General features: G+C 40.6%; 1 protein-coding gene across 1 annotated transcript; it reads right to left on the reverse strand.

Moving 5' to 3' along the window:
- Positions 1 to 6739: 6739 nt before the first annotated feature.
- On the reverse strand, positions 6740 to 8548 carry nkx2.1 (NK2 homeobox 1). The gene is made up of 2 exons (XM_041060975.1): positions 8182 to 8548; positions 6740 to 7413 (listed from the first exon to the last, which is right to left on the reverse strand). The coding sequence occupies exons 1-2, from the start codon at positions 8546 to 8548 to the stop codon at positions 6740 to 6742; spliced, it is 1041 nt and encodes a 346-aa protein (XP_040916909.1).
- Between the last annotated feature and the right edge of the window lie 223 nt (positions 8549 to 8771).

The raw sequence follows: 8771 nt of genomic DNA on the forward strand, positions 1-8771 counted from the left end.
CAAAAGGGGAAATACTCAAGTAAACTATCCTATATCCCTGTGATTGTTTAAAAATATACTATGAGTATATGAGTATGAGTATTTTAAGTGCCGTTGTGCTGCATGCACATTTATTTGAATTCACTTTAGGTCTCGACATTTGAAAGAGGCAGCTTCGGGCTATTCAAACCTTCATTAAACGGAGGAGAAGTTACTGCTGCAGGCCTTTAGAGCGAGCAGCGGGGACCAGGGTCGGTCTGGAGGGTTTGGTGTTAACGGGGTTAGTGATGGCTCGTTGGTTTCTAAAGGACTCATGCTGGTACTGTACACAGACATGACAACTCCGCTTTGGTCCGGCCTTCTTTAATTGGCATGTTTAACGCCAGCACGCACACACGCGCCGACACACACACACACACACACACACACACACACACACACACACACACACACACACACACACACACACACACACACACACACACACACAGACAGACAGACAGACACAAATTCTTGGATTTCTATGCTTCTGGGGACTTTCTATGTTACTCAGGTTTAAACAAATTTAACTAATTCTATACTCTATTTAAATCGGAACTGGCTCTGTCATCAAAAACTCACTTTAAATGATCTTAAATTTACCATTTTTCTTAATCTGAAACTCAACCTGGGTCTTCTGAGGACAAATTGTACAACAACAGACACACAGAGAACTGAATAATGACTATGTAAGCACATGCATTAGTTTAGTTGGGCACAGCCAGGAAAGTACTTCATTAGTTTAGAGGAAGAGAGCCTATCAACAACTGACTGAAATGGTTTGAGTATGACTGCCAACACTGCCAGACCTCATAGAGGAGATTACTGTATTGTTGTACACAAGTGATGCTTCATTTGATGCACAACCCTCACTGTTTGTCATATCTCAAAACCTATCCCTCGGTCAGCTTAAAAGATTTCGATTTCTGTTTCAGTAATAATGTCATTAATAATGCTGTAGTTGACGCAAATAAACTTCAGATTACAAAGGATTTGTGGACACATGCTGGTGTTTTTGCTCAGTTCCTGTGGTACGCATTCATCAAAAAAATGCAGGTTTGTGTTCAACCTGTCAAGAAAAACTAGAAGTAAGGCATGTTATAATATTCAGAAATTGCTACCCTTCTTGATTTGAAATCCTCCTTTACCATTCAACTTTATGCATTAAATAACTGGTCAGGATCAAGAAACTGGTTGACATTTACATCAACTTTGACTCTGAGAAAAATGTGTATGGTTTGAGTCAGAAAATAATTATAGGTATTCACTGGTCCAACAAGTACAAACTACAGCAGCACTGTCAGTGTTAAAGAGTAATTCTGCACAAAAATCTCTGCCTACAACAGAACATCATTTTCACAAATGGGTGTCAAGTGTAAGGGAGGTGTTTGGTCTGAATGGGAAGAGTAATTGTTCTGGTTATTTATTTTTATTTGATGAGTTTCCTTTAGTTTTTAATTAATTTTTTTTTTTTAACCAAATGATCTTAGGAAAGTTAACCTCAAACATGGCTCTGACATAAACCAGGTTGCACATTTGGTTCACTGAAGGGGGGTGGGGGTGGAATAAAAAGATCCTAGCCATGTTCCAAGACTAAATCTCGCAGGTTTGCCATTGATTAATCTTTGGTGCTGCTGGTAGCTTATGATCAACTTTAGCAAACATGGGGTGCCACAGGGATCTTTCTTAGAGCAATATTTTAGTAGGAGGTGTGTGCTAAGTCATACCCACTTTTTTAGCAATCAAATCACATGTTTACAACTTGATTTAAATCCCTAACATAAAGCTACCACACATTCTGTTTCACTCGGACATAGGTCACAGATAATGGTAGACGCTATATTCTTTTTCACTGTGACATTAACTTCTATGCAGATGATACCCTCCTTAAAACATTTAACCAACAAATTCACTTTAACAAATCTGAAAGTAGGCTTTTTCAAAACTCCATCTTATGGACAACTCCATTATCCATAATTTATTCTTGTTTTCACCAGTGTTCTTCCACGCTTGTTTACAGATTAGCATTTTTCTAGTCATTTTAGTGAACAAACCCAAGAATCTGGCACATTATCAACCACTTGTACTTACTTTCTTCAGATATGTGCTCTTTTACCTTTATGAGGTAAAATAAATGCAATACTGTTTCCTTATTTGTCTCTTATAATTTATTTTTAATTGAATTTTTCTATGGTTTGGAAGTGTGTTTCCTGCAGCCTTTGATTGCGGGAATGTGAGTGATTCTAAAGCACAAGTCAGAAATAAATAAGCAGGTGATAGGTCACTTCAATAGACGTTTTCTAGGTCATTGCAGATATGAAAGTACTAACTAAATTAAATTCTGAGTCGGGAAAATTACACTATTTTATAGTCCGCATTTTATATTTTGACACTAAAAAAACATTAGGATGTTGCATTAGCTGGCTTCAGGGAAAACCTGCCGTCCAGTATCTCTTAGCCAAGGGCTTGTCATGTCAAAATGACAAACACATCCATTTACAAGTTTTCTGGCATTTAAGCTAAGCATGAAGTCCATTCTCAAGTCTTGAATTGAGAAATCTTGTGATTTGGGGCCTTTCTTCAACTCAGTAGTATTATTAAAATGAAGATAAATTGCAGCCAGTCCCAGAGAAATTTTCTTCAAAAGAAACAAAGCCAAATGAACGCCGAAGATGTATAAAATGCGCTTTGTTCATCAGAGGGAGGGAGAGAGAAAAGACTCCACTCAGCGAGCTCTGAATGCTGCATTTCATGCCTGCAACAATTATGCTGAAAGGTCAAGTATTACAGCATCTTGTGCTCCGCTTTGCATGCAAAGTATTTCAGTTCACAAATGACCCTCGTTTGCGCTCTTTGCACAATGGATTGAAGAACCAGATAAACGTTGGACAATTAAAGATTTTTGCTGCTAGCTGACAATAACATTTACCAAAGGGGGTGATTGCAGTTGCCGTGTAATTGTCCTGTTTGTAATGCACATGAATGCTCAGGCCTGCTGCAATGAAATGTTTAGGAACTTAAGAGAGAAGAAGGAGAGTAGCTGTATTTTAAAAGAAGAAAGTGCACTATTTTATTTCTCTAAACACGGTTATCAACCTATAAATTCATATGGAAAATAGTTCTGCCGAGTGTGTAGTTATAGAATAATAAAACACTGTTAGATTTGTCCTAGTCTAAATACTACCTGACTATACATATATGTTAAAAATACTGGTCTTTGAGCTGATTTCTATTTACTTATCTATTTCAGCACCGTGGACAGCACCAGATTCATCCTTTCACATCTCTAAGAAGACAAAAAACTTAAAACTTAAAACGAAATCAACGAATACGCATAGTTTTGTTTACTTGTTGTAGGTCTGACATTAACGTCTGGATATGCATCCTGTACTGTAGTCTTTTTAAATATCATTTGCTTTGAATATGCGTATGTTATCTTGCCCAAATGTACCATTCAAGTTTTACTTAGTCACTAAATTCGCAGTGAAAACAAACGTACAATTTATAATTTTCGTTAAGAAAATAAAACATTTGTTTACTTTCTGGTGTAATTTATTGCAGCCTCGATTTTAAGACGCACAAATCCTTGATATTCTCTTAAGCTGTATATTCATTCCGCTGATATATAAAGCAGACGTTCTGGATGATAAATATTATCCCAGAAGTGACACTGAAGCTAAACAGGCGAATAAAATTCACCAGCTAGTCACTAACTCAAATATGATTACCTTGAGATTAGCGACTAATTGCTTGGGGTTCATGGAGACCAGCCCACCATAAAGCCAGGAGGACTTGGGGAGTTGCACTGTGGGTTTCTACAAAAGAGAGCGATGAGAGCACACACGCTTCCAACAAGTCATTCTCAACAGCTACAAGCAGCACACAAAGACCACACACGGCGCCAAAGACATGTTAATGTAATCCCAAAGTTCTCACTTCTCTCCCGAACAAAACCAGCTCTGCAAAATACCTAATAGAAGATAGTTTCTGATGCTGGAAAGATTTCTCTTAAAAGTCTCCAGAAGGATTATGGGGTGGGGTGAGGGGGGCTGCTTGGTGGCCCAAAACCAGGACTTAAAATGATAAACACAAAAAGAGAAGCGTGAGTTTAGTCGCCTAATTTAGTGAAAGTCACATTTCCTAAATATTATTTGAGAACAAAAAAAAAAAAGTTTTTTAAAAGTTGCTTATTTGAAGATAAAACCGAAATTATTCATTCCATAAAAATAAGTCCACATGCTCTTAGTAGTAAACTACACTCACAGTGTATGAGCTAAAAGGTGCTGCTGAGTTCTAACTAAAGCCACAATAACCAAACCTTCCACACATTTAAAATAAAGCAACAGGCCCAATATAATTTTACATCATAATGTCTTACAGTCATGGCTGAAGATGCGTGGTTTTTCGGTCTCGCAGCCTGGAAACTGTAAAGGCCAGGAAACAGAGAGAGAGAGGATAATGAGCAATAAACCCCTCTATCAAAACCAGTGATCCCATGTAAGATACAGACATTAGGTGGGGAAACAGGAGTCAGGTGCAAACCAGACCAGCAGCATTAATGCAGCTGCATGTGAGCGGTGATCGACGGATCTTTTGGATAATACACAGCGTGTATTTTTTCCTTGTGGCTTAAAAAGTGCGCACATTCGCGGTGGATTCTTTTTTTTTTTTTTTTGCCATTAAACTTGTAACAGTTGTTGAACAGTTATAGGGACGTTTGCATTCTGATTTTAGATCTGAATTAAAGACGACTTGTTTCCCAAAACAAGTCGTCTTCGGAAACACGTGGACCACATCGCCTATAAACAGCGAACAAGTTTACAAAATTGTGCCATGAACAGAAATAAAAACGGACAAAACTTTAAATCCTCACCTAAAGTATGACCTAACCTTAATCCCTGACAGAAACGGAGTTAAAGCTAAAGGTCTAAAGATGAAAGTAAAATAATAGCTTTTATGTCACACTTTAGCGCCACATAAATTCAGTTCAGTCACCTTGGATTGTGTCTTATACAGACCGAGACTATTCGAAATTACAGCTATAGGACATGTGACAACAGCGGATTGAAAACAACTTATTTAATGCGCCCTTAAACGAAAATCACCTGTCGTTACCTCCGTCGCTTAGCAACCACATTATTTACCGTTTAACACCTATAGCTCTATTAGGTGGCGGGAGAATAGTCCCTAATGATTATTATACCTTTTATTTACAGAGCATACACCTACAGAAAAATAAATTACTGGTTGTGTGTTTGTATGTGTGTGTGTGTGTGTGTGTGTTCGTTATTGCGGCCGTTTGAATTTCTTTTTGTACCAAACATTGTTTTGTTTAGTCTGTCTTCATTTAAAAAAAAATGTTTGGGGAGACTTGTGCTGGTTTGTTATCGACGCCGGACACAAACAGCCTTTCTCCGTTTCCCTTTCAATTCCCTGATTGATTATTGATAAAGCAGCTGATAGCCCAGCGCCGACAGTTTGCCTCGCGAGTTATTTGAGAAGAATACCGCGCTGTTTGGTCAGGGATTTTCATCGATAAGCTGCCCTTTGAGCAGCGCATGTGTTTGATGTTGGGAGCCGAGAGACCTCACCTTTCTGACTCACACAGAAAATAAAACACACACACGCACCATCGTTTCAAATACACACGCAGAGAAAAGGGAAAAAAAAGCTCATAAAGGCTCAGTTTACTCTGCAGGGCATGCTTGTGTGAGCTGCAGCGTTGAACGATAAGCCTGAGAGGTGTGTGATTTGTCAGAGAATAAAACAGAAAAATAGGCTCCAGTATTTAATTGTCGTGTCACAATAAGAGCCTGAGTGTTGATATAGTATTTAGTTTTGTCAGTTTGCCAAACCTGGTTCTACAGGTGACCGTTTTTTTAAGTTAAAATTCACAGCCTGATTTCACACAACGAAAAAACAAAAAATAAAACATCACCTTCTCTAAAACAAAAAAGAAAAAATCTCGCAGTAAAAGAACTAATAATAATAATAATAATAATAACGCACTGTTTTAGTCTATTTGCTGATTTCTCCAAATACCTATTTCCGCCGTGTAACACCGCATATGTTGACATATTTCACAAAAAAAAAAAAAAAAAAAAAAAAATTAACTGTCATGTTTCCATAATTTATTGATAGGACTGTTTTGTAGTAAGTCAAATATCTATATAAGTTACAAAGAAATAAAACGTACAAATACCAATGAAACGACAACAAACCGGCAATAGCGTCAAAAACTTTGTACAACAGATAGCTAAAATTCAAACCTTTTACAGAAATATACAAGCTAGATCTACGGCTTACATTAAATTCTATTATAAATCAGAGTCGTCTCGTGTGTTTGTTTGTGTGCTTTTGAAAGGGAATTTAACAGCACCCATACTCAGCAGTCCTGTGCTCTATGCGCCTCCCTGCTCAGGTTCACCTTTTCCCAACTAACGCGGCCTATTTGACTGCTGATTCCTCTTTTGTCTCAATATAATTTACATAAATAAATCCCAAGACTTTCACATCCGCAGTTTCTGGTCAAGTGTTTCTTCCATTATAAGTCACACTTCCTTCCAAAAGGTGAAAATTCAAGAAGAGCTGCGCCGAATTTCACTCGGTTCTTGTTCAAATGCGCACATTTACAGTGAAACTTGTCGAAGTCTTGACAGAAAAAAAATGTCTGTTTTCTTTAAATATAGAGGAAGGGTTAAATCAAAGCCGGCGCCTCTTGTCACCACGTCCTGCCGTATAACAGGGCTGAACACTGCAGGGCCGAGCCGTACTCTGAGCCGGGGGAGTTGAGGTGGGAGAGGCCGGCCACTTGGCCCTGCAGTGACGGCGGACTGGAGGAGTGAGGCGCCAAATCTGGAGAGTGACCTGTGCTTCCCACCTGCTGGTTCTGATGCTGCCCCAGGCCGGACGTGTTGTTGGACATGATCATGACATTGCCCCCTTGCTGATGGTGCGTCTGTGCGGAGGATGTGGGCGTGTGGCCGGTGCCTTGGCACGGCTTCCCGTCCTTCACCAGCACCGGCACGGCCACCCTCCGCGGGGACTGCTGCTGCTGCTGACAGGAGCCGCTCTCCTGTTGCATCTGCTGCTGGGACACCTTGTCTTTGGCCTGCCTCTTCATCTTATACCGGTGATTCTGAAACCAGATTTTCACCTGGGTCGGGGTGAGGTGGATCATACTTGCCAGGTGCTCCCTCTCCGGTGCCGACAGGTATTTCTGCTGCTTAAAGCGTCGCTCCAGTTCGTAGACCTGCGCCTGGGAGAACAGCACTCGCCTCTTTCTCCGTGGGGTACTGGACAGAGAGCCCATGCTTTTGCCCACGTCTGCCAGGGAGCTGAGGCTGCCCATACTGCCCATGTTCATGCCCGACGACGAGCCCATGAAACGAGAAACTAAGAACAAAAAAAGAACATAAATACAATTAATTTACCGATTTTACTTGCAACAACTGTTAAACGATGAAACACAAATCAGTTTATGTGGAAAACCCAACAGAAAACACAGATTGATGTTTAATGGATAAAACGATGGGTGATAATTTCATTAAGCCATATAATTATAACCCTGATAATTATTTTCATAGCAGGTCAAAAAAAAGTGCAACACAACAACATCTGCATTTTGACAAACAGCTGAGCCGAGTCTCAAAATGATTCAGGAACAAGCAGGTGCCCTCAGCCACGAATCCCAAACCCAGGATGCGAGTCAAAGTCCGTATTCATAAATAACCAAACTGTTAAATTGTGTGAACTAACGAGTGGAGCGAAAGATCACAACTGACAGCACGTTATTGTTGGACTGATGCGATGAAAGAGTCGACACTGGTTAATAAATGATCTTAAATAAACGCGCAAAGCTTTCAGGGAAAGCTTTCCTGCTTCTCTGGTGAGACTTTTTCCAGGTGTTGGACGCCGTGAAATAAATGTACGGTTATTTTTGCTTTATTGTTGTTGTTTTTTTTTAAAACCCTACTTAATAATAAAACCGAGGAAATCCAAACTAGAAAGATATGGAAGGTGCCCACCTTTGCGCACAAACATGCACAGTTAACAGAGACAGTTACAATAAGCTTTAAATACGGCATGAATACGAAGCAAGTAACCGAAGCCTGGATGTCTCAACTCAGAGCTGCAGTCAAAGTACAGGTGCGAGATACTCACTGGTGGAGAAGCGCGGGTCTGGGTTGGCTCCATACCAGCCGGTGGCCGTGGCGCTGCCCCGCATGCCGTCCTGGTAGGACGGCAGGTCGCCCATGTTGCCCAGGTTGCCGTTACAGTAGCCCCCCATGGCCGTGTGTGACAGCTGAGAAACACCTGCCGCAGTCATATGGTAAGCCGCAGACACAGTCCCATTATGGCCCATGTGGTGCTGCTGCATCGCCGCCTGAGAAACCTGCGGCTGCCGGTAAGAAGTGAGAGGTGCCCCCAAGTTGTTATTCTCCATACTTAATTTCTTATAGCTCTCCTCAAGGGGACTCAAGATATCGGAAACAGAAAAAGGAGTCGTATGCTTAGGGCTCATCGACATTGTTCTGGGGCTGGAGAGGGAGAAATTAGAGGCAAGGCAATCTCTCCTTCTCTTTTTTTCCCTTTTTTTTTTGGCCAAAGCCCCTCTGGTTCCTGTTGTCTCAACGTCGATCCTGGTAGATGAACACGTAGGAGAGCGCCTCAAGTCCGCCTTAATTGGATTGAGTGGGAGCTCTGTGCTGGCTTTGGTTTGTTTTAGCTGGGTGCCAGGTTTAAGGCTACCA

Source organism: Toxotes jaculatrix, chromosome 17, assembly GCF_017976425.1.
Source record: "Toxotes jaculatrix isolate fToxJac2 chromosome 17, fToxJac2.pri, whole genome shotgun sequence".
In the NCBI taxonomy this organism is placed as follows: Eukaryota; Metazoa; Chordata; class Actinopteri; family Toxotidae; genus Toxotes; species Toxotes jaculatrix.